Source organism: Drosophila subpulchrella, chromosome 2L (assembly GCF_014743375.2).
Source record: "Drosophila subpulchrella strain 33 F10 #4 breed RU33 chromosome 2L, RU_Dsub_v1.1 Primary Assembly, whole genome shotgun sequence".
Taxonomy (NCBI): Eukaryota; Metazoa; Arthropoda; class Insecta; order Diptera; family Drosophilidae; genus Drosophila; species Drosophila subpulchrella.
Window position 1 is genome coordinate 13,777,417 of NC_050610.1, and position 26,223 is coordinate 13,803,639.

Genomic DNA, 26,223 nt, shown 5'->3' on the forward strand with positions numbered 1-26,223 from the left:
GAGTAACTTTGAAGCGTTACGGTTGGTCGCGATTTGGAATCGGAATATCGTAAGGGACCTCAAAAGTTCCCCGGTCGAAGTGTGTTTACATTGTTTGCAAGCTAAAGTGAGTTCACAGCCGACTTAGCCAATCATAATGATTCTGCTCGAGTGCTCCAAAACGCTTTTCGGTTTAAATTTAATTGACCAAGTGGTAGCAAACTTGGGAAAATAAACTTGGCCACCAACTTAACAACACAAAATTTATACATTTTTCAATCGCGATTTTCTCCATAATAAATACAAATCCCCATTGGGTATTTATATACCTCGATAATGTATAAAATATTAATGGGAACACACATTTTCAATAGCTGAAGTGCTCAAGAGCCTTTTCAATTCATTAGTTATTCCATTTCAATGTCAAAATATTTGCACAAGCTATTTAAAGGCAATATAAACTTTAAAAATGAATGTTAAGAAACGCGTTCAATGTAAGACTATCTTTTCTTTCCATTTGTTTTTGTTTATATATATGAAGCCTTAGGTCGGATATAAAAGTAAGCTGTAATTTAATTTTATTTTGAGTATCAGAACTGCTTGCATTGAAAAGGTTTCAGTCAAAATGTTACTAAGAATATTCTTTGATTCCGAGAGAGGTTGATATTTCTTTCAGTGATACCCTTATTTTTGGATTAGAAAAACTTTGGGGAATTATCAGCTAAATGTACAAGCTGGCACACAAAAGTACCCACAGTTTGGGTAGTTGTCCCCCGCAAAGATAACATTCTATAGAAGTCACCGACAAAATTCTTTACAGTACAAACAAACTAAAATTCATGAAAAACAAACAAAAAGCGACAAAGTGAAATTAACAAAAAAAATAAACACAAAAACGGAAAAGTGCAAACAGAGGGCCACGAGCCAAGGCCGAAGTAAAAACGGTGAACCCAAACAAATAATTGGAAATTAAAACTAACTCGAAAAGCAGAGCCAACGGATCGTATCGGCGGTCGAGGGAGTTTTGGTCGAAGTTTGTACGTGATTTTGCTTTCAAGAACTACATTGAATAATATTTACCGGCAGATGTGCAGGGTCCTCGCCGGCTGAGCCTGGTATTTTCCCCCCACTCCTTTTTTCTGGCTTTCAGCACTTGAACTTTACTTAGCTTCTGGGGGGCTCCCCTTTCTACTGCGAATTTTCCCCGCATTTTCTAGTCCTCTTTTTTCCAGCTTAGCCTAGCGCTTCAAGTGGCGCACAAGAGCTTCGATTTTCCAACTAAAGGTATGGCACTGGATGGGATGTATGTGGGTGCGGTAACTGATGTTGTCACCCACGAGGAGAGGCCCTAAGCGCTTCACTTTACATAGCAAAAACTAGAAGATTGAAGAGATTATGCCCACGCCCCAAAGACCCGAAAGCCTTGGGGCCAGCCTCTTTGCTTACACTACAAAAACGTAATCAAAGATTGGGACATAATTTGTACTTTATTTAAAATGTGGAGACAAATATTCAGATCTTAACCTTTTTTTTAAATGCACTTGGATACCTTTTTTACTTACCATATTTTACTAACACCGCTTTGTGATTTTTTTATTTACATTTTCTATACTTCTTTTGAATAGGCCAAAAATACTGGGGTGATATATCATCTAAAATTGCCTCCGTTTCATCTTTTCAAAAATGTTCTTTTCTTGATTAAAAGTATTCTTTAATTTTTTTTTACTCTTGCTAAGTTTAGGTTGATTTATGGATAAATATGATATAAAAATATTCTTCACATTTTTGTTGCTTAGTTAAGATTTGTTTATGGATTTTTAACAAACTAATATATTATTTCCCAATATTAAAATAGAGATATATTTTTTTAAGTGCCTTTTTCGCACTCGCACCTTCTTTTCTCTGTGATTTGTATGCGTTCGCCGCCTTCAACATTGCCCCAGCTAATGTTGGCTTTGGCTTTGGCCCGGGAAGGGGGATTTGGGTGGCGTGGGTCGCAAAGGGGGCGGGGCAGAAGGCAACGGGTGCCAAAGTTAACTCCGCCAAAACCCCCATTCGCCCCGCACTAAAAACCTCGCCACGTCGCCCTCCCTTTCGCTTTGAGCAAGACGCCGTGTTTGTGGCATAAAAATAAAGATAAATGCGAGTTCTTTACAACGCAGTGCCGAACACTTTGAGTTGGTCGCCACGAAACCCCTGGAATCCCCCCTCTGACTACGCCCCTTTTGCCATCCTGAAACCAAGCACTGTGGCTAGGGCGTGGAAAAGTTAACTAAAGTTTGGAAAATTATAAAAAAAAGATAACTCTAAATGTTAAGTTCTTGTGGGAAATTATATGGTCTGGTAAAGAAGTGGAAACCTTAATATTAAAAAGTTTAAGATTTTCTGAAGGCCAACAAGTTTTATATAAATAGTGCTTTCAGAAGGAATTCATAAAAATTGTCCCTTATTTGTTGAAGATTTTTAAAAACAGATAGAAATGAAATTGGCTTACCTACATTTCTTTTTCAAATACATCTTGTTTATTGACTATTCCTCTCCGTAACAAGTTTTTAGCTTCAAAAAAATATATTTAATTTGGTTTCTTTCAGTATTTAAATTTTAAAATGTTTTTCCGGCAAAACTAATTTAGAAAACAACATTTCCCCGTACATTTCGGTTTTCAAAATGTCCTTTTTCAAAAGCAGCTCAACAACTTCCACTCAACTTGTCGGCAAATGAGGCAACATGTCAATTAGGCAAACTGGATTTCCAACATCCTGGCCACCACTGTGCAAGGACACACCTTGTTTTAAGGTCCTTGTTTTTTGGGGTGGTGATAAGGGGGGGTTTTTCGGTTGGCTCTGTGGCTGCTATCAAAAAAGCGTCACCGGCAGCCCAAAAACTTGTGGATGGAGTTGGTCTAGGAGAACAGGGGAATGGAGTGGTTTTTGCGGTTCCGAGTTTTAGATTTCTTCTTCTTTTATGTGTTTGTATGTATGTGTGTTACCCCAAAAATGAGACCAAAGGAAGGCTCCAAAAAAAGCACACACATTTCTAAAAATAAGGAGCGGTGTTGGGGGTTAAACGAAGGAGGAAAGTTGCTTTGCATAGAGCGAAAAATGTTTTTCGCTATGTTTATCTGCAGCGGGCCCATCTCCATGGCCTTTTCCCCGCTCTGTTGATATTAGCGCTTGTTTATGGGCCCCAGTGTATATGTATTTTTATACCCAGTATTAGCAGAGCTGGGGATATAGAGGGTTAAGGATAAAATGTAACTAGAACTGAAGAAATATATTTAAATACCCAGTATCTGCAGAGTTGGGGATATATAGAATTAGGGAAAAATATAACAACTGAAGAAATGATTGTTCCCATGCATAAGATATTATTAAAGATACTTTTTTCATTTAAAAAAATTAATGCCTTCATAATTAATTTAATTTACTTTACTTCCCTCAATATTTCGCTTGCCCAAAAAAGTATGCTATATTTTTGTAGCCTACTTACAGCCAGGTATAAAATGTTCGGCGCAATCTACGAATTTTCTTTTTTCGGTGTGTGTGTGCCACGCTTCGTCGCATTTTAAATTAAGCTTCATTTTTATTTCTATTTACATTTTGCCCTCTCACAACGCTTTTCATTTTTTTGCTCCTCTTCTTCGGCTGCTGCAACTGTTTGCCCAAGAAGAAGAAAAATCAGCAGCAGCGGAAAAGTTTTCCCAGACATAGAGGGCCACGCCCCCTGCCCCCAGCCCATAGTCCACATTTTTTATTTGTTTTTCATTTTCACTTTTATTATTCCAGCATTTCTACAATATTTTTGTTGATGCCCTGTTGTTGTTGTTTTTATTTATTTTTGGGCTGCGCCAAGTGAAATGTTTGATTTATTTTTTATTTGCCATTGAACGTGTTTATTTATGTGTTTCGGCCCACGTTTTTGCAACTTCGCTCTTTTACAGGCTTACTTCTCTTCATTTTTATTTTATTTCCATTCTCGTATGCCTTTCCTTGTAAGCTTCAGTAAATTGGGAAATTTTTTAAGTGTTTTTATTTTTTCCGTAAGCCGGCATAAGATTTGTTTCATTTTGGGAATTAGCTTTGTGAGCATGATTTATGACAGGAAACAGTCGGGGAAGCTTGAGCGTTGATCTCATTCCGGATTACAGAAATGAGTTTTTCTATTTGAATATACAATTTTCGTGAAAGGGAATGCCGGGAATTTGAATAAGCTTTGCCAAAAAGAATTTTACATTTTAGGATACACTTTTTTTACTAAAAATTACTATCTTTTAAAGTCAATCGCTTTATTAAAACAATTTTAAATGTGTGAAAGGGAATGCCGGGGATTTGAATAAGCTTTGCCAAAAAGAATTTTACATTTTAGGACACACTTTTGTTTCAAAATTTAAAAATCAATCGCTTTATTAAAAGAATTTTAAATGTTTGGACTTCCTTTTTTTGCCAAAAAAAGGCAAGCTTTAAATGCAATCGCTTATTTAAACCATAAATATTTTACCTATGAAGCATAGAAACATTAATATTAATGAATTCGCTTGCTAAGTATAATAAATATTTCAATTAAAATCTCTTTGTTATTTAAACACACACATTTTAGCATGCTCTAAGGCCGTATTTTTTATCCATATTTTTCAATACAAATTTTGTATATACTTCTAATTGATGGAAACGCCCTCAAAAAAAAAAAAACAGTCAAATAAAAATGGCCGTTTGATGTCCAGACTGGTCAGCAAAAAAATGGAGGCAATTGCGAAGCATAAATTCATTCCTCAAAGGAAATATGAAAATTCCTGCAGTTATCCCATCTTACGACTTTTTTTTCCTGCTTTTTGTGTGCAAGTGTGTTCAGTTCAACCGCAAAAATGTGATGAAAAATCTGGGAATCACAGCCTCTGGCTGGAGAGGCGAAAAGTTGGGGTCAGTTATCGGAACCTGCTACAGAGTTGACTTTAAGGGGACTTTAAAAAATACGAGGGGACCAGAGCAGCCGGAACTAAGCGGATTTTGGTTTGTTTTTGCTGGCTACTTCCAGTCAAACAAAGAAATGTACTTAAGTTGTTTGTGCCGGAAAAGTCCCTGATGCCCTTAGCCTCACCCCCAAACGTTTCCCCGCTTAAATACAGAATTAACATCCGTTTGAGTGCTGAATATAAGTTTGCCATCTACCTGACAGACCGCAGAGCATAAATATACTTTTCAATATGGCCCCAGCCGCAGCATCAAATTGGATGAGTTTTAATTAATTTCGTCATTACAATAATTAATTGAATGCCTGCCGGGGGGCGCTCAAGGACATGCCGAATTGTGGGTGGTTGGGCGTGGGCGGTATGCGCAGCTGCAACAAATTGCAATATATTTTACAGCTACTTAGTCGGGCATTACACATGCACCGCAGGAGGCAACTTTTCGACGCCACTGTGTGCGACTAGGTTTTATTTATTGCCAGCCATCGGCGCTCGTAAATAAGCACAACGGAACCCAGAACGGAATTACAAACAGTCCTTGAGGTTGGGAGTGAAACAAACTAATGAATTTCGATTGTATACACTATGTATGATATTTTATTTAATATTGACAATGCTTTGCAAATACATTTTTATTTAAATATGAACTTGTTTTGCCTTTGTACAGTATTATTTCGGATGTATTAGTCCTGAAGTAAATCAACATACTGTATTATATGTTGTTCAAAGTGCCCTATATCTACACAGATTCCATTTTTTGTATGTTTAATCTTATATATTAATTGCCTTTTCTATTTATACTACACGTATGACATTTAAAGTAAACGATAACTGAGATTTTAGGTAAATATTTTCATCCTTTCATTTTCAAAGATTTAAATCAATGCAAAATTGCTTTGAATTTATCCAAATGAAATGGATTATCCCCACTAAAGTGAGCCACCCAATCAGCATTCGCTCGTGTAAATTTAGTTTAAGCAGTCGTTAGACTTCAGTTGCCTTACGGCCAAAGCCACATTCAAACAGAATATCTTAGATGGCTCATCTCGTTTGGACTGGTCATATGAACCATTTGGCAGAGCGTGCACAAACCGGTTTAATCTGGGAAAATGTGCCTATAAATAGCTCAAGCAAGCTCCCCCATATCCTTCTTCAGGATTATGGCTTTTCCTGATAAATCTGTCGCACATAAAGTACCACAACGAACGACTGTTGAACTAGATTCAACATTCATGCCCATCCACACATGAAGCTGCACTGGGAGAAAGTCATTTAAAACTAAGGAATATAAATTGTATTTGTATTTAATGTCAAATTAGGTACTTACAAAAGAAAGAAGAAACTGCTGATTAACATAAAAATTATATTATCTATATTATTTTTATAATCCTAAGAATCAACACAGAACCCAAACTTCTAAAGGTAAATGGACGAAATATTTTACCAATACTGAATATATCGTAAAGGTTTTAATTTTAAGCTGATTTCGCCAATAGTTCTTTAATTTGTCTTAATGTTTTTTTTATCTCCCCTTTATAAAGACAATTTCTCTCAGTGCACTCGAGTAATTCATGGGGCGACTCTGCGTCTTCAGTTGCGTTGACAAACTGCAGAGATAAGACTGCGAAAGGGAGGACGAAGACCCAGTACAGAGCCAGTCATGAATGTATGTCCAGCTCGAGTTCCACTCAAGTTGGCTCAATGGATGTCTCGTCCAGTCCACTGGGCGCAATCAAGTGTGAGTTGTCAGCTGCCAGAGGCAGTGGCCAACGCAGGAGTGGGCAACAGTGGGTTAAGGAGCGGCAATCCGCAAATCAATCGAGCTCCCCTTTAAATTCCCAACTGATTTCGGGCTTCAGTGCCCCTTGAAATGCTTTGTCAATTATGTAATCCCAGTCTCCTTTTATCGGGGCCATCAAATTCAATTGCATGTATAAGTTGTTTTACTTTGTCGCTTATTCAATTTGCCCAATGAATTATGAATGGTCCGACCCGCATATTGAAAACCATTCGATTAGCTGACAAAAGCATTCGTTCTGCATTTAGCAAATATTTCCAAAGTGTTGAGTGCACAAATTTGTTGCATACTTTTGGACCAATTCATTGAGCGAAAAATCTTTTTCGAGGGCCTACAAATTCGCAGAACAAGTATATTTACCAGTTTATTGTTGGAAAATGCCGAATATGTGAGTGAGTGTGTGGAATTTGTGCAAATAATGTGAGGCTGTATGGATTTTTAATTAATATGTTGCCAGCCATTATAAATTCTATTTGTACCATCAGATTTTGAAATAAGCAAACAAATACTGTAAAGCGAAACTCGCTGGAAAAATAAATACGATTAAATGCAAATATTTGCTTATGTACGCCAGAAAAGCCAAACAACGAAAAGTCAGTCGGCTATGGATTTGTAAATAAAATATGACCATATATTCTTTTTACAAATTGATGACTGTGGTTGCGAAAAAAAAAATTAAAAACACAAAATGCTTTGCACTAATAAAATGTATTTTTCTATTTACAGATTTGCAGTCGCTATGAGCGGATATTTATAAAAATAGGAGAAGCCAACTGAAATCAAAATAAAAAATTCCTGAAGCGTGAAAAAAATCCCCAAAGGGAAATTCAAAGCCAGAAAAATGTGGAAAATCTGCATTTTTACATTGGTAATTGCGGTTGGGGCTGCAACAACTAGTGAAACCATAACAAATGACTTGACGGCAAAAGGCAACCGAACGCTGTTGAAAATCACCACCGAAGAGTCGAGGGAAATTTCAGCTGTGGGCGGGTCAACCTCAACGGCCACGCCCACCACGACGGCCACAACCAGCACAACAACCACGCGGGCAACAACAGTTGCCGAGGAAAATGTGGAGACACCAACAACTGTGAGGCTAATGACAACCACCCAGAGGATGGCCGAAACCGATTTGGTTGAAATAGGCAGCATCAAGGATGCACTGCATCGCATTAAATTGATCGAAAGGCCAGTGGATGGAACAACCACCACTGAACAACCAGAGGCCATGGATCAGGATGACCAGGAGGAGCAGCAGGAGCAGCAGGAGGAGGAGGATGTGACCCCCACGATTTCTCCACTGCAAATTCAAATGCAGGCCGCTGCCTCATATCAAGTAGCCGAAACGTTGGCCGACTTGAATGAGGAGGAGCGGGCCAGATACGATGCCATGTTGGCCCAACAGCCCACGGCCAGTAAGCTGAATATAGTCGATCTGTATCCCCTGAAAATCGAGGATATTCAGCCCATCATACAGATCGACAATGATGAGTTGATCAAGCAGAGAACCATTTTCACACAACCCGAAAATGCTGAGGAATACAAACAGAATCTGATGCCCAATGAAGTGGAGATGATGGTGGACAAAGAGGTGGATGAGGTGAGGGATAAGGTTAAGATCAATCGTGAAAAATTCGAGAGCTACACCACAGTAAAAACCACAACGAGTAGACCTAATCAGGGAACCACAGCTGATTTCACAGGCAAACTGCTGGCCGATCAAGATGATCTCATCACCGAAATCGAGAGCAAATTCCAGCTGCATGAGACCACTACTCTTAAGCCAAGGACTACGACCATCCAACATCCTGGCTTGACTTTCATTGATCGCCGGGTGAAGAAGAGCTTCGAGTTTCCCATGCAACATCGTGCCAGCGATGTGATGGCCATGCCGCACATTGACTTTGCCAACACCAAGTTCCAGACGGATGCCGATGCACCCAATCCACCGGCCTCACATCCCGAATTCTCAACCACAAAGTTTTACAACAGCAAGGAGCTGTACAACGAAATGCTGCTGCACAATAAGCGCAAGTTAATGAAGGCAACCAGCGCTGAAGGCAGTCCGATAAAGTCAGCGGAGGATACAACTCGGGCCAACACAAACTTGGACGTGACGCCAGAAGGGAAAAGTTTGGGGCCAACAACCATGACGACAACAACAGCTAGAGCCCCAACTACAACAACTGCTGCTGAGTCAACTACCACAAGAACATCACCAACAACAACAATAACAACAACAACAACCCCTGGCAGCCCAGCAACTACAACAATAACAACAGCCCCTGGAAAATATCAAAAGGAGCTTAAGCGTGCCAAATTATTGCTCAAGGCTTTGACACCGCCAAAGTCGAGTGACAAGCGGCCAGTTGGCGGGGAATCCCCCTCCCCATCCTCTGAATCGCCATCGATGATCCTGGCCACCACCACAACGATGGCCACTCTGCTGGCCACGGCCAGGACTCGTCCTTCGCCTGCTAATCCCACTAAGGCCGCCGCAAAGCCAATTGCCAGGCCGCGCATCCTGAGTCGCCTGCAGGAGAAAATCAATTCGCTCGAATGCGAGATCCCCAACGTGCCGCAGGACTCGCATCTGTGGCGCGGCAACGAGACCCACGAACTGCTGCTGCCCATTGTGGTGAGTCCGAGTCCACTTGGAAAACTATCTACAAGATACTTTTCTTAATTTATGAAAATAGCCCCCTTTAGTCGGTTGATATTGAGCAAAGTTATGAGGCTTACTTCAGGTTTACCCAGGTTTAATTTCAAGATTTGTTTAAATATATATAATTATACTGACTATCAGGTCGTACCAATCGTTCTTAAAGATAACAAAAAATTTTATTAACTTTGCTAGGATATTATTGTATTTTAAATTCCAAGGAATAAATAAAACGAACATCTAAAGTGATACATTTTAAATCTGAAGAGTAGAAAAGATTTTTAAATTAAAAAAAGATGTATTTCAGTTGTTAAATGTTCAGTTAAGATTGTGAACTGAAGAATAATTGTGGAGAAATACCATTTCTTAACAATATAAAAGATAAGATTCTGATCTTCAGATGGTTTAAAAAATGGTATTTCTAAAATACAACAAACAAAACCAAGTTTTCTGTTCATTCCTTAATTTATTAACCTTACTTTAACCAAGTTCAACCAAAATCATTTTTCTTGGTGCAGTGCATTTAAGGCTTTATCAAAACAATTGAGACCTTATTAAGTTCTTATCATTAGACAGACAATAGGACACACAGGAAGCGGATGAAAAGACGGCTTAACAGTTGAATGGAATGAGTACACACGGCGTATGTGTGTTATTCGAGTAAGCGGGTTAAGCAATTAGCTGGTGGTTAAGAGAAAGGGCAGGGGAAAAGTGAAAGAGAAAGGGAAAGGAAAAGGGGGTGGCGAAAGTGGGCGACATACTAACGGACTCCATTTACATAATACGCCTGCTGACGGCTAATTAGTATGGAGGAAGCTTAGTTTTCGGGTTCTACGAACCTACGGATTAGCCAAACGGAAACGAGAATTCCTAATGAAGCTGCTGAAGTTGTTCGAAAAGATTGATTAGGGATTGGGTTCGCAGGGCAACCCAAGCCCACGAAAAGCAACCCAAACATTCTTTAACTTGGCCAACGACAACCGACATTCGATATCCAATTTCCCTTCCATCAACAGAAACTTGTTAAAACTGTTTGCTCGGCTAATTGAAAACCTTTTAGAGCTGAGACAATTCGGCAACCGAAGGAAATCAATGGCGGCCGGGGCCACATAAATAAATAACAAGCACGTTTCGAGTTAACATAGACGGGAACAGTTGAGTGGACAAGAAAAGGACATCGGCATACTAACCAAAAAAAAGAAGGATTTTCCGAAGCGAACCCTGCAAATTTAATCCCCCGATAAGTTGGCCAACAAAGGGAAATTATTGATCGCCATTTTATTTGGCCATTTCCTGAGCAGCATGTGTGTGATGGAAATAGGAGGATGACCCTAAACGAGTTGACCGGAAACATGAAGGTTTTACCCTAGTCCTTATGCAAAAAAAGGACGAAACCTAGGGATGAGCTTACAGTCCGGTTCGGTTGCTTAGGTTTTACTTAAGACAGGTGAAATTCGAGGTCTTAAATATAAAAGACTTTCCCTTTCTATAAAGGATTTACCCAAAGGATTAAACCTTTCTATTTAACAAAAAAAATGGCTATAAAATTAAATTTCTATAAAAAGCATACAATAATTGGATTCACCTTTTCTATTTAACAAAAAAAAAATGGCTATACAATTAAATTTCTTTAAAAAGATTACTATAATTGCATAAATAGTTTGTGGTTTAAATGCCACAAAAAAATCTTATTAGGTAGATAAAAAGTTTTAAAATAGAGTCAAAGTAATATATAAACGATTAATTAATAATTGTGGTTATTTAATTGCTCTTCATTAATTGATGACCACAAATTACATAAAATAGGTAAGTATTAATTTTAATATATTCCATTTTAGAAAGGAGTAAAAACTCAGCCATTAAAATGATTTGCTAAATTTGAAACGCACTGTCTTCTCAGCCGAGAAAAGGGTTATCCATTTCTTTATTAAATCGCATTTGTTGTTAAATCAGGAATAAACTAGACAAGGGACTCGAACCGGAGCTCATCTGGCAAATTCTGTGTGGGTCTGCTTTTCAGTTTGGAGTCAGTTTTCCGTTCAGCTCACATCCCTTTCATGTCCTGTTTATATTGACGTAAATCAAGCCATTTGCCTGGCCAAATCACAGCTGCTGCCCCTTTGGCAAATATTTAAATTCATTTCGTAGAATATGTTCACCCCTTTCATCGGCATCTGGAGTTATGTGTGTATGTTTTTTGGCAGCCAAAAACCTTTGACTAACTGACTGTACACCGAATGTTTAATTAACATTTGGTCGAGGCTGTCTATTGAAACTGTTTTCTGTGTGTTTTCAACCGAAATACCATTAAATTTGATGGCCATTTGAAGGCTGTTTGGTCGAGATTCGTTTCTTTTGTTGGTCGGAAAAATTCGGCAGCCAAAGAAGCCGACGAAATTGATTTCCTGTTTACTTTTTGGTCAGCAAATGGCCAATGGCAGCTCGGCCATGAATTTAATTAAGAAGCTCTGCAGCATTATACAAACTCTGGGCCACCTGAAAGGAAAATGGGTATACATATACATTAGGCATTGGCATAATGTGTACCTTGCATAAAATTAATGCCGACTTCCTTGGGCACCTCGAGGTCCTTTTTCCCAGAGACCAGGTACGGAGAAAAAGAAAACAATTAAAGAAAACAGGTTTTGCATAAAAGGTTGAAGCATTTCTTCAATGTTCTGTGTTTTTATTTTCTTTTTTTTTCTGTGGAGGTCAGAGAAAACATTTCTCAACTGAACTTGTTTACTCTGCCGTTTGTTGTTTTGGGACTCGTTTTGATGGAATTTTTCGTCCTTTTTCCTCTCTTTCAGTTCTTATTTAGATACTTTTTAAGTCATTTAAGCCTAAATGAAAGTTTTTTTAGTTTTTGCAGAGCTTGAATGCATAATGTCCTGAAGGCACTTAAAATGAATAAAAACATTTTACTGGATTGTCTCAGATTTCAAAGCTGTTTTATACAATTTTATAAGACTCTAATTGTTATGTGTTATTTTAAGAGTATAGCCTTATTTAAAAATAAGGCAGTACTGTCAAAGTCTTGAATTATTCCAAGCGTGAACTTGCCTATTTTACAAAAACCCCCTCTGTTTTGTACAACAACATAAATTCCCTGATATTTGTGGTTTTAATTTCAACAAATTGTATGTTTGCGAAGAAACTCGGAAAACATATACAACGAATAAAAATGGAAATTTATGCCATTACCTACTGCGGTGTTCATAAAAAAAGAAACGACCACAAAGCACGCATGAAATTCTATGTGACCCAAAAACTTGACCATTTCCCCACTGGGGCAACATTCCCCTTTTACATGTAAATATGCAGCTTTTTTTTTGCGAACTGACCAACATACAATGTGAATTTTTATGTGCGTAGAGACGTAGATACAGGCCATTAAAATGCCATAAATTTAGAGCTCCTACAAATCCCCACCGAACAGTCCAAAAGCGGCATAAAAAAACGGCAGGCAAACTAAACCGCTTCAAATTGCGCAAAAATATGCTAAAATTGTTGGACATAAGAGTGGATCACATAAAAAAGGACAGGGACAACCGCAAATTCGAGACTGGGTTGTGGATTATTTTTTTTTTTGTTATTTGTATACCGAATTTGACGTGCCCAACTGGCGGCTCATGTCTGTGGCTTAACCCAAATTAATAAAAATTTGGCAACATCAAGTGGGTCTGAGCATATGTTAGGAACTTTTCTAATATCCACCCCAAATGAACCTTTTAGCTGGAAGTTTATTATGTTCGGGCTACTACTTATGTAAATTTATTTCTACAGCCAAAAACTAAACTGTCTTAAAAGGGACAGCATCTGCTGGACCGTAGGCAATGTTTAAAAAGTGAAATTAGAAAACTTGCTAAATAATTCAGTTATGTTCGGCTGTCAAACCACAAAACCTTTTAGACCTCTCTCACTATCAGTTGAATAAACCATTTCCATCCTCAATCTGTTTTTCTCCAGACCACGGAACACTGTAAGCCGGATGAGCACTGTATACCGAATGTCCTGACATGGCGAGGTGAGGCGGAAATCCAGTCCGGCGACATTTTAATTGTGGAAATCAATGATGCCATGTTGAATCCATCGCATGAGCCGAATAACACGAGCAGGTAAGTGGCAAACAACTTTCCATTAATTTGTTAATTGGAATTGCAGTGAAAATACATAAAAAACATTTCAAATGCATTTCTAGTGCTCTAGGTTAAAAAAATGGCACATACAAATGAGTTTGCAGCTGTGCATACCAAACTTTTAGTTTAAAACAGTTGAGAGTGACATGTTTTTAAATACAAAAAAACTTTTTTCCATACCCATGATTTATTACCGAGCTATATTCATTTCATAGATACACTGCGCAGTACCCAAGGGCTAAATTTAAATGATAATAAATTATTATAATTTTCAACTTGGTTTAAAAAAGTTTTAAATCTTTTGATAGCTTTAGCTTTAAAGACATAAATAGATTTTTATAAATCATAACAGATAATCATGACTCCTGTAATATTATAACAAATCATTTGACATGGTACAAAAAAACAACAGTATCAATTTACTGTGGATAAGGGATCCAATTACATAATCCCCATTTTTTGTCATCATTACTTGTTGGAAACGTTGCTGGCAAAATAAAGTTAACCTGACTGCTGGCAGTGATGTATGTAGTAGATCAAAGCTAGTGACTTGGGGTCCCGGGAAAAACTGTCATTATGTGCCATCAGCAACATCATCAACAACAGCAGCAGCAGCAACATCAACACTTCCAGCAGCAACTGCTGTCTCATCATTGAGCTCATCATGGGCAGACCCTTTCAGCAGACACCTGAGCTCACTAGAAAAAAGGGGGAATCCCCTAAACTCACCATGGAAAAAACATAAAATCACTCCTTTATTTTTTTACACCTAGTTGGCGGGTTGGCTGAGCTATTTTTTCTCTTTTTTTTTGTTTTTATTTTCAGTTAAGCGCTTTAATGCGCACTGAAACGTGTTTGTTCGGGGGGGCTTATTATATAATAACGTCCATTAAGGACCTTTATTGATTTTTCTTCAGCACGTCTGCTCGAGGAACGAAGATAGGGGGAATAGTTACTGGTCCCAGACACGTTTCGCCATTATCATGCCCTTTTTACAGTTTATTAAATTGTCTCCTCGTACTCCATAGACGTAGTCCAACTCTCTTTCCTGACCTTCTCCTTTATTTCTGTTTTACAATTTTTATTTCGGTTTTGTTTATTTTATAATACAGGACCAAAATCCCCTCACGAACTGTGCATGTAAATGCGGTGTCAGGCAGTTTTCAAAGCACGCGAAAAAAATTAAATACATTAATATCCTTGCTTAAATATTTTTAATATCTACAATAAATTGTAGTAAACATATTTATATTGAAATGTACTTATTGCGAAGCCTTATTAATTAAAAGCATTAAGTCCTCATTAATGCTTGAATAAAAAGGCTTTCAAATTCTTTTAAAAAATTATACCCTTTTTGTGTACAGTGGAATTATTACGCAATCAACTGTAAGCAAATTTAATTTTAATGAAAATAAAATCCTATATATATCAATATATTCACATAGCAGGTCTTGCATTTTTTAGATTTTTTAAAGTCTTTAATTTTGTATTCTTGGGCCCCTAAATAAACATTTTTTGATACAACCCTTTCTAGTTGATTTAAATTTTTGCTGTGATATTTTTTCCTTGTGCAATTCTAGTTGTTGACCATTAGTCATTGGCCTGGACGTACACACACCACAGCTGGCTGACCCTTTTTGCCATGGCAATTATCACGTTTCTCTCGGTTTTTGCTATCATTTTTACCCCGCCTGCTGCACACATTTTTTGGTCTTTTTAATTTAGCTCGGTGGCTGGTTCTTATCTTATCGCTTGATAGATGCTGCCGCCACCCATCACAAAGTTTTTCCCCCTCAAAAAAGAAGCGCAAGAAAAATTAAAATTCATTTGTCGAACTTTTTGGGGCAGACATCAAACGCGACCGCGTTGGAAATTTTCCGCTTTTCTTTCTATATATATAAATATTTTTTTCTTTATTCAGCCCGCGGGCGCTGGCAACTCCAAATGCCTGGCATAAGTTCCGATTTCGTAACTTTCCTTGGGGCCAAAATAAGACCGCAAACAATCGAGTTAGTTGAGGAGTGAAAGTGATGCGAAGTATAGCGCACAATTGAGCGCAGGGCCCGCAGAGAAAAGTTCCCGCCAACTATGAAAATGAGATGTCAAAAAAGTTTTTATTATCGATTTAATATGTGCATGTGTGCGAATAGGGTCCCAGCCAAGTTAACAAATGCAATAGCAACAAATATTGATGCCACGTTGAAGCCAAGGAAAAGCGAGTTGCGAGTGGGTAGCAAATAGATTGGCAAAGCTGGAGGTAGTGAAAACTTTCTGGGCTCGCAGTTTTCTAACAAGTTTTTCCTTTTTTTTGTCTGCTTCCACTGACTCGACTACGTGTTGTTGAAAAATTGCAAACTTGGATCCTATATGAGGTGTCGTCCTCTGTTTGTAACTATGTTTTTGTGTCTGGGGGAAGTATAGAGCAGTCTTCAGAGAAGGAGTACAAAGTCAACTAGATGGCTTCAAATGAACAAGACTGGGAACAAGACTCCCTCTGTATCTTTTTTCTTAAGTTACCATACAAATGTTTAACACTTTAAGAGCCTTTCAGAGTTTATATTGAAATTGTCTAAATATATTGCACATATATAAATTTCGCTGTCAAGCAATCATAATATTGTTTATCAAAAAGACCATGAATAAGATAAAACTATAAATATGTTTAATAGAAAATAAATTGCTAGCAAGATAGGTAGTCATAAACTGAATTAATAGCGCTTATATTTAAGTTAACATTTAAATTTAAAAATCCTATTAGTGCAGACAGACTAACATAAATATATATTCCTGTATCTTAACTTCGGGCGTGCTAACTTACACTCTATTAATATCTCCTTATATACTAACAAAACCCAACAAAAAGTAACCACAATAACCGCCTGGCAACAGTGAAATTAAGAGGAAATCCTCCGGCCGAAGAATCCTCAGAATATACCCTTTTTCCGAGGCTGCTGCCCAGCCTCGACTAATTTCATTTCCGTTTTTGTGCTATTTAATTTCCGCTAGAGCTAGGCAAGCGAGAGAGAAACTGCTTATAAATAAATTTCAATTAATTAAGCACATATACAGGCAAAATACATGGAATAGGGACTAAGCCGAGTTCCCTCTGCTGACGTCTTCGGTCATATTTATAACTTAAACAAGCTAACATGAGCCATTTAACTTGGCTGCCACCACCAACTGCCTGCTCTCATTGTCTATCTGTGTAACTATATTTCCCGCCGCTTCATTCTCTCACCTGGATTGTGGGCCCAATAAACGTCAACGAACGAACAGCGCTGTACATGCCACACAGGTGTATCAGGTAACTCGTTCCGGCCACGAACACTGCGATGTTACCGAGGGCGTCCTGTTGGATATCACGCCGCTGGTGGTCGATGGCAGGAAGCTGGTTACCCTGTACGATAAGGACCTCACCGAGGGAGTTAACCTGCTAATTGGTGAGTAGACGCTTACTACTTGCGGGCTGTACTAAATTTGTGGCTGCAAATTTGGTTAGCTTGGGTCGTTGAAGAACAATCTTAATTAGATCATTGTGCTTTGAATTTATAAGAACGTTGAAAATAAGATAGGTTGAAAAATAAAGTATAAGCTTAGTAAACTTCACTTAAATAAAAGTAAATAGTATATCATTTTGAAAAACATTTTAAGTTTCCTAGAAATTTGCTTACCAATAACATTTGGTCACCGTTTATAGTCGATTTGTGGAGGTTTTTCATTAAAAAACAATTTTTTTTTGTTTTCTATAATGTTTTATATAAAACTCTCTTTATTATTTTAAGAATCCAAGCAGATCCCAAAATTTTAAACGTTCAGCACCATGTATTAACTATTCTAAAGGTTTTTGATATGATCAGAATTCTTGTCTAGTACATTTATGGAATCCAAGTCTTTATTTTGAGATAAACCCCTAAGTCAGGATTAAAAAGACGTTATTACTATTTTAACCTATCCTAACAATTTTTAGTTAAGTGTTTAGCACCTCTTAAAGAGTTTTCTCAGTTCCCCAGCTAGGGTATTCCATCTTCATCGAGCCGATATCAATTCCATCTCTTGTCAGAGGAAGCCGCCTTGGGGGAGCAATTTTTTCCCTGTTTGGGGTTCCCTTTCGGCCTATTAAAAATATTTTTTGTTTTCATCCTTTACCCGGAACCTTCGTGTAGCCTTAATTAATATGAAACCCCTTTTCCTTTTTTTTTCATTTTCCTTCTGCCCTCCAGTGGTGTCCGAGTTGTGGGGGGCGCAGTGTGTTCGCCTGAAGGTGACCACGAAAACCGACAATTGCGGCGAGAACGCCGATTGTTCCGGCAAGGGAGTGTGCTACTCGAATTCCGGGATGGAGGAGTACGAGTGCCAGTGCTGCAGCGGCTTCGCAGGACCCCATTGCGAGGAGATAGATGCCTGCAATCCGAGTCCTTGCACCAACAATGGCATCTGCGTGGATCTGTCGCAGGGTCACGAGGGCAACTCGTACCAGTGCCTGTGTCCATACGGTAGGTCATTAGCTTAGAGCCTCATTAGTGGGCCGTCCTGCGATTATGCCATTAATATCCATTCATTCCACTTTGTCTTCGCAGGATATGCGGGCAAGAACTGTCAATACGAGTCGGATCCCTGCAATCCCGCCGAGTGCATGAACGGCGGCAGCTGTGTGGGCAACTCCACGCACTTTCGGTGAGTCGAAGGCAAACAAAGGAGAAAAAACAGAAATGGCTGAAAGATGAGGGGCTTAGGTGCACTCAGAAAAATGTACAGGGAATCTAACTATTTTTAGAAGACGAAAATCCCAAAAAATTGAGTTGTTCACTAGGAAATAAATAAAAGTTGGCTAAAAAATAGCAAAACATTTTTATAAGTATTAATGCAGATACCTAAATTTCTCAAATATTTTAATTTAAAAAAAGGTTTAAAGTAGAACATTAAAAAACATGAACCAAAATATATTTCCACAAACATTTTTTATTAATTTAATAGCCATTACTATTTCTCTAAGTCACTAGAGTTTTGAAATCAGTTTTAAATGTCATTTTACATGTCTAAAAGTATGCAACAAAATATTTTAAATGTAGAAGTAGAAAGCAATCTTACAGAAAGACGACTGTGATTTATTCACTGCATACTTTTAAACACTTGAAATTACATTTAAAAGTGATTTCAAGACCGCCATAATTTTTGTAGCATTCCCCATTATTTAATTATTTTCTCAACTGAAGATATCTGTATTCCTGGGGAAACCATCTAAAATGTAGTCATCATATTTAGTTAGAGTGTTTGCCGAGTACATATTTTCAGTTGGAGGAGCACCAGCAGCAGCTTTCATTCAATTATCCTGGCCATTGTTTTGCGGTTCTGTCTAGCCGTCGCCGTCTGTGTTTGCTCATAAATGTTGACTTTTGTCGCATGTTCAAAAATTCCGCAGTTTTGCCATTTCTCTCCAGTTTCAGTATTGTTTGTGTTCATTTTTTGTTTTCCATTGTGACTCCCCATCGTATTAACCACCCCTCTTTTGCAACGCCCCTGCAGTTGCGACTGTGCGCCCGGGTTCACAGGACCTCTTTGCCAGCACAGCCTGAACGAGTGCGAGTCCTCGCCGTGTGTTCACGGCATTTGCGTCGACCAGGAGGACGGGTTCCGCTGCTTCTGCCAGCCAGGTGAGTAAATGCGTCCAACAAGGTTCCACCCAGATAAACGCAAATTGCCATCATTCTTTTGTTGATTCACTGGCGAAATCGCTCCCATAATGCCAATATTTTGTGAGTTATCATCGTGAAAATTTCACACAACGTTTGTTGGCTTTAGCCGAATCCATTATATATTGGGGTTTTGTTTGGCCGTAGAAAGGGTAATTGAAAGTAGATTGTGCTATAGGGTTACAAATTTGGACTCTCAATTTTACGTTACTTTTGTTATAGTAATATAACAAGCCATGTCCTCTAAAAACTTCAATTTATGTATAATATTATAACAACAATCCCCAAAAATATACAGAACCTTTTTCTTAAAGAAATCGTATTATTAGTAATGTATTTTATACGTTTGTAAATTCCATTTTTTTGGATCCCAGCCTGACTGCCCAAAAATACACGTACTTTAAGGCAATCAAATTTCGCTTTTGCAATCGAATTCAAATCAGCGCAAATCAAAAAATCTACATCGTAGCTCATAAATTATTTCATTGGCACAAACACAATTTGCATAAATCGCACTCAATCACAATGAAAGTAAATGTGTAAGAAAACGGGGAGACAGGGACGAGGGCAATTCCGGGAAAGTCGAGACAGCGGTGTCTCAGTCTGTCGCCCAGTCAAAGCATTTCCCATTTCCCATTGAAATTTCCATTTCATTTACTTTGCACATTTACATTACCCGCAACCTTTTGAACCCTTCCCCCTATTCACATTTTCATTTTTTGTCTCCTCTTCGATTCCTGTCTCGCAGGATTCGCCGGCGAGCTGTGCAACTTCGAGTATAATGAATGCGAATCGAATCCGTGTCAGAATGGCGGCGAGTGCATCGATCACATCGGCAGCTACGAGTGTCGCTGCACGAAGGGATACAGCGGCAACCGTTGCCAAATTAAGGTGAGTGAACAATGCCAAATAAATATAAGAAAGGAGTCGCTCTTTAGTCACGTCGCAGTCGTAAATACCCTATAAAATAGGCGAAATAATGGGTTGAAACTTCGGAGGGGAGTTGTCAAATTTAAGAACTCTTAAAAATTGTATAACCTCTTCAGGGCTTAAAAGGTAGATTTAAAATAAACCTTGGACCTACAATTATAGGTTAGAAATCATGTATACTGACGCATCGATAGTTTTGCCTACCGATTGTGTTGCAATCGATATTATCGATTCTGTAGTTTCTTTTAACCCCAGAGAAAAATAAATATAAATTGATTTATATTATAATTAGTAATGGATGCATAATACCGCAGCGTATTAAAAATATACCTTAAATTAATAATATATTCTTCGAAATTCGAAAAACTGCCTTTAATAATAATTTTTGTATAGAGATACTATCGATATTTTGAATTACCTTATTGCAAAAGTATAATAATTAACAATTAAATAATAATTTAGTGCATCAAATGGCTCCATCCAAGCCTATATTAAAAACGGAAGAACACAAAGCTCTTCCAAGGCCTTAGGATCATTTTCTTATAAATGCTCTAAAACTGAACACTTATAACATTCAAGAAGCAACTGAGGATGTGTGAAAACATGACTTATATATCTGCAATGGAAACGAAGACCCAAGAGTGCCCATTAGTTGATTCCAGCTCCCCGGGATAATCAATATTATGTATTGAAAACAAATCCCGCGACAATTCCCCGATGAGAAAGTGGAAGGACTCCGCAGCCAGCCAGAAGGCAGTTGTCTGTGGGACTTGAATGGATATTGATTTAATTTGCCCAGACTCTCGCGCTCACACACACAGGCATAGGAAATGGGATTGGATGTGTGTGGGTGTGTGTGTGTGTGGGAGCAGTGTATCCTTCAGATACGAATTCTGGGCAAATACATTTTTGAATACGTAATGAAGTTGCAGATCCGCTCCGTTCTGTTTCGTTTCGTTTCGTTTCTATTCCAACTCTGCTGCCACAATATGCTTTGATTTGTGCCCGCTTTTCTGTTGTGTGTGTTTTCTAGGTCGATTTCTGCGCCAACAAGCCTTGCCCCGAAGGACATCGCTGTATTGATCATGGAAATGATTTCAGCTGCGAATGCCCAGGAGGTCGGAACGGACCGGATTGTAATCAAATGCCACGAACGGTAAGTCATGATTTATGCAGTTTTGCTTTGGTTTTGGCTATTCGGGAAAGGGAGAAATGGGTGGTTCCTTTTTCGCAGTCCTAGTCCTGCAAAAATTCCAACATATTCCAGCCACAAATTGTTCGCAGTAGCATAATTCTAGCCAATTTGGCCCTGCACAATTGCATACACACAATTGTTTGTGCGGCTGCTGTGCATTTTTAAACTGATTTACGACTTCGACTTCGTCGGCCTCTAATGAATAGTCTCTGCATTGAAATAGATATTCCATTCTGTGTAGAAGTTTTCCGGTTGTTTGGACTTGCAAATCAATTTCCATTCAAGCCAACTTGCTTCATAAATTGAGTTAGCCCCGCTGGGGGGGTGGGGGGAGGAATTTAATAAACGCTCAATGGACTTGATAATTTGCGGTGCTAAAATAAAACTTAACAAAATGTACATAAATTAAGCGTCAAGGCGCCATAATTAAAGCTTTGTGAAAATGATGGACACGCTGACTAACCGCGACTGCTCCAAGGACCCAAGGATCCGCAGAACACTGTCATTATACAGGGGTGGGGGGGGGGGTCTAAGGGGGCGTTGGCATAGAGGGGCGTGGCAGGGGCAGACCACGGCTCGAAATTGCGGCTGCCAGTGGCTCGTGGCTCCTGTTGGGGAAGGCAGCAAAATTAATTACATTCTACATGCCAGGCACACACACAGAAAGTGGAAGAATGGCGGAACGGCAGCCCCTCCATTCTAATTGTTAGTTGGGTGTGGTTAGATGATACCAGACTCCGTTAGGGCAGAGATATAATACAAAAATTGTTGTTCTCAATTTGGGCATCATAAAAGTGTTTTGCCATAACAATGCATTGAAAATTATGAAGGAAAATCATTTTGTTTGTCAGGAGATATTGTTTTCTTGCATTTGCAACTATAAAAATATTAGGAAATTCGTAATCTCTAAACATATTTATATGCCTTAAATAAGTTAACAATTTTTAAAAACAGTAATATAAAACGAATAAATTAAAACAAATGCATATAAATTATAAGATATGTAATGAAATATTTGTAAGGGCTATGAAGTAATTAAAGACATCTTGGAATGTAAGTCTTAAAATATGAAGAGCTATTTAAATAGATCATTTTGTTTGTGTCCAGAAAAAACAGATAACAATTATGCAGAACTTTTAAAAATTAAAATTAAAAGTCTATAATTTATTATAAATTTGAAATTTGTTTATATTTTTATAGGTTCCCAATAGAAATACATTTTTGTTGTCTTCTAAATTGTGAATAATGAAACAAATGTGGCTTAATAATAAGAAAACATACTTTCATTCCTATTAACCTCAACAATTCTGAAGTTAATTAGCCATAAGTCTTATAGGTTTTTAATATATTTGGATTTTGGTTTTGTGTTAACTTAAATATTTTTTGAGTGTACTTGCCATGGGGAGTTCCCCACGCACTCTACCACTCAACCCACCTCCAATGCATTGATAACTTTCAGTACTTCCAGCAGTGCAACGTGAATCCCTGCACCCATGGCGGCACTTGTTGGTCCAGTGGCGAGAGCTTCTACTGTGCCTGTCGTCCCGGATACACCGGAACCATGTGCGAAGGTGAGTTGCCCCGAAGCTCTGCGGATTTCCCCGAAAAGTCATTAGCTTGATTAGGGCCATCAGCGTGGCCACTAGGAAATATGTTCCCCTTGGCGGCTATCTAACTTTTTTTTACCCCTCTTACGCCTCTTTCTTTTCCGGCCTTTTTGCAGATGAGTTTGTGGTAGAGACGGTCGTTAGTTCCAGCGAATTTATTGTGGACGATGCGAACGCCAGAAATTTTAATGACAAAACTTTCGGTTCGTCGGTTGTGCTTAAGAGTCCCATTGAATTGCATAATGCATATTTTGCGGCCGGAGTCCTGGCAGCCGCCATTTTCATCGTTGCCGTTGTGGTAAGTTCCCCGCTTCCAGCCACCCGTTTCCCGATCCTCATCATCCCCAACCTCCTTCTGAATTCCCCGAAAATCCCGGACTACCCGTACAAGGTCCCAGTCCCCGAACGGGGGAAATTGTACTCTGCGGTTATGCAAAGCGCGCGGAATGCCATTGCATATTCATTTCGATGTCGGCAAAATGGTTCGAGCTGCAGCCGAGGCTTTAACCAAAAGTTCCCCAATCGCCTGCAACCCGAGGCTTAAAGTAGATGCAAATTTATACAATTGGTGTCCGTTCACAATGTGTGCTCCTTCAAGTGTAGAGCCGAATCCATGCCAATTTATTGGTGGCCAAGAGCAATTCAGTATGGCTCCCTTGCTAAATTAATGCAAACTTATAAAGTCCTGTATTGGACAGGTTAATGTTGAAAGTTTAAGTTGGGTTATTTAGGGGTCAAAGTTTGGCTATTTTTTTGGAATAACTTGTGGGGGTGCTTGAATAATTATTTTATATTTTTCATTTTTCATTTTCCTCGTCTTAAAGTTGTTAGAATATATAAATAAATCGAGGGACTTCATATGCTTTAGATTTTGTTTTTCGATAGTGAGTTCCTAAAGTTGAAATTCCATTTTAAACCATCTTGATCTGGACCTTAGCCAAGTACTTTTGAACGAATAACCTCCTTTTTTTGGCAAACTAGCACTCTGTGCTCTGTGCATTACCATTACGAACCAATCCATAACCATTTACCTAACCCCTCGTGCCCATTTCTCTCCGTTGCAGGTCACCATTTGTCACTGCAAGGTCAATCAGACGTATCGGAAATTCTCGACACGTTCCACATCGTTTATACCCATATTGGGCTTCAGTCGCCGGCCGAAAATGCAGGGCAAACTCAACAAACATTGGCTGAGTGGCAAAGGGGCCACCGCGACGACTGCGACCAGCAGTGCCAATAATGTGGCGCCCCCGGGTGGACCGAGGGTCGGCTCCGTCGGTGTCACAGGAGGCGGAGCGCAGCCGGGAACTCGACATCTGCCGACGCAGGCCACGCTGGGTGGCCAGCTGCAGGAGCGACCTTTTCAGCGGCACCTGGCCATGAATCTCGAGAACGACATGTACTACACGGTGGACTTTAGCGAGAACTCACAGCACTCGCCGTTGATACAGTGAGACTTGGATAGCAGCGGCAACGGCGGTTGGCTAGTCAAATTCACCCCACACAAACAGGAGTGTGTGGGCTAAGCGGCAGAAAATATTGGGTTGGGTTCGTGGGATTGTGTAATTATCTTTGATGCTACTCGTTGAATATTCCAAATATTGAACAGTATTCGATAATAATAAACTAAAGACGTGTGTGTATTAACTTTATGATTATGATTCCGGGCTAATGCAAACACAAACATGTATGATTAATACATGTATCTCTTGGCATAAATAGGCTTAGCAAACTTGTTTATCAAGGTTTATTTTGGCTAAGCACACACAAGACCACACTGACACAAACGAGGGATAATGTTTAATTTTAAAATGTGACGTTGGAGGAGGGAGATCATCTAGAGTTATGTAAATGTTTAATATGCTGTCCTGACTGCCTAAGTTTATTGTATGAATTTTGCACGTTTGTCCGACAAGACATAAATTCACGTTGGCATCCTCATGTGGAATCGTTTTATGGCTGGAAGGAGCAGATATGGCAGACTATCTCGGCTAATTGTGACCATAAAATCTTCAGGAAATTTGTTATGCAAATGCCCGGTCTGAATTTCAAGTTTATAGGTGCTCATTTGCATATGGACATTTCAAGGAGATTAAATGATTTGCCTGGCCAAGAGCAAAAAGGTTTCTCTGTAATTTTAATTAATAAGAGTTGCCTTGGCATATTCAAAACTTTTCCACCCGAAACATCAAAGAGAGTTCATCTAATTATGTTTGCCAGTCCGAAAATATGGCACTATAATGAGCAACAGAAAATACAATTTGATAGCATTTAATATAGAACGTTTTCACCGCATATTCATTTGCGAATGTTTGCAATTAGTTAAATAATAATATAGCGAAACAGAATTCTATTGTGTATGCGTTTTCAGTTCCGATGAAATCAATTTTCTCATGAATGTGTCGTAAATATTGGAATTATATCAACTAATGTCGGGAAAATTCTGTTTAGTTCAGTTTAGTTTTAATTAATTTTGCCTTACCAATAAATTGTGAGGCAAATGGAGAGGGTGATTTAAATTGAATTCGGTCAGGGCAGATATCAGAGATTATTGCCGCTGCTGGCCCCGAATGTTTGACCGCAGTCGAAAGTTGTTAGTGAAAAATAATTAGCATAAATTAAAATTGTAGCCACAAAAGTTAATATGTTTTTTGTGCATAAATAATATTTATTTTGAAATTATTTCCATAAATGAGTGTGTGGTGTGTGTGTCCGGGTGCTGGCCACATTTAGCATATTGCTGTTGATATGTAAACATAAATAAATGCTGATCGAAATGCAATAGAGGTCGGCACAAAGTAGAGCTCAATTGCGATTTAAATCAAATAAAAACCGAATGAAAACAAAAAACCATAAGGCAAATAAGTGAAATAAATTGAGACTTGATGCATACATTTTTGCATCAATAATAGATTTTCGTGCAATTTGATATGCAGAGAAAAATGAGATTGTAATTAAAACGCTATATTAAGTAATTGATAACGATAAACTGAGGCAAACGAAAATGGAAAAAAAAACATACAAATGAAAAACCAATAAAATTTAATTAATGAGAAGCCTTAGCCTAAGGAGAAAAATACAGACACAAAGAGAGCAAAGCAAATGAAAGTAATGTAATGAAAATGAAATTAAAACAATAGCAACTTAACCTATGGCAAAACACTTGGCGTTTTGGGCAATTACAATTTAGTTTTTAAGCCAATCAGCAAAATAAAGTGGAAAATCCAGCGAACCATGGAAAGCCTTAAATTCAATTTCGA

The 26,223-nt window shown here is 38.5% G+C and overlaps 1 protein-coding gene across 4 annotated transcripts; it reads left to right on the plus strand.

Moving 5' to 3' along the window:
- Positions 1 to 26,196, plus strand: LOC119548853. Of its 4 annotated transcripts, none has more exons than XM_037856474.1 (12): positions 1 to 106; positions 7,467 to 9,378; positions 13,372 to 13,520; positions 16,818 to 16,981; positions 17,762 to 18,034; positions 18,119 to 18,215; positions 19,065 to 19,192; positions 19,980 to 20,122; positions 21,195 to 21,317; positions 22,816 to 22,927; positions 23,080 to 23,261; positions 24,028 to 26,196. In XM_037856474.1, exons 2-12 carry the CDS (start codon positions 7,582 to 7,584, stop codon positions 24,415 to 24,417), a joined length of 3,558 nt encoding a protein of 1,185 aa, XP_037712402.1. In that variant the 5' UTR covers positions 1 to 106; positions 7,467 to 7,581; the 3' UTR covers positions 24,418 to 26,196. The 4 variants fall into 4 exon arrangements, with proteins under 4 accessions (XP_037712402.1, XP_037712405.1, XP_037712406.1 ...); XM_037856477.1 differs by having other exon boundaries at positions 22,825 to 22,927; XM_037856478.1 differs by having other exon boundaries at positions 22,828 to 22,927.
- Positions 26,197 to 26,223: the final 27 nt, after the last annotated feature.

What these genes read in the sequence shown, in the direction of transcription:
- LOC119548853 (XM_037856474.1), top strand. Translation starts at nt 7,582, where the DNA reads ATGTGGAAAATCTGCATTTTTACATTGGTAATTGCGGTTGGGGCTGCA. An exon ending in CCAGTGCCTGTGTCCATACG is followed by an intron (nt 18,035 to 18,118) that starts GTAGGTCATTAG and finishes TTGTCTTCGCAG; the next exon opens with GATATGCGGGCAAGAACTGT. An exon ending in GTAATCAAATGCCACGAACG is followed by an intron (nt 21,318 to 22,815) that starts GTAAGTCATGAT and finishes GATAACTTTCAG; the next exon opens with TACTTCCAGCAGTGCAACGT.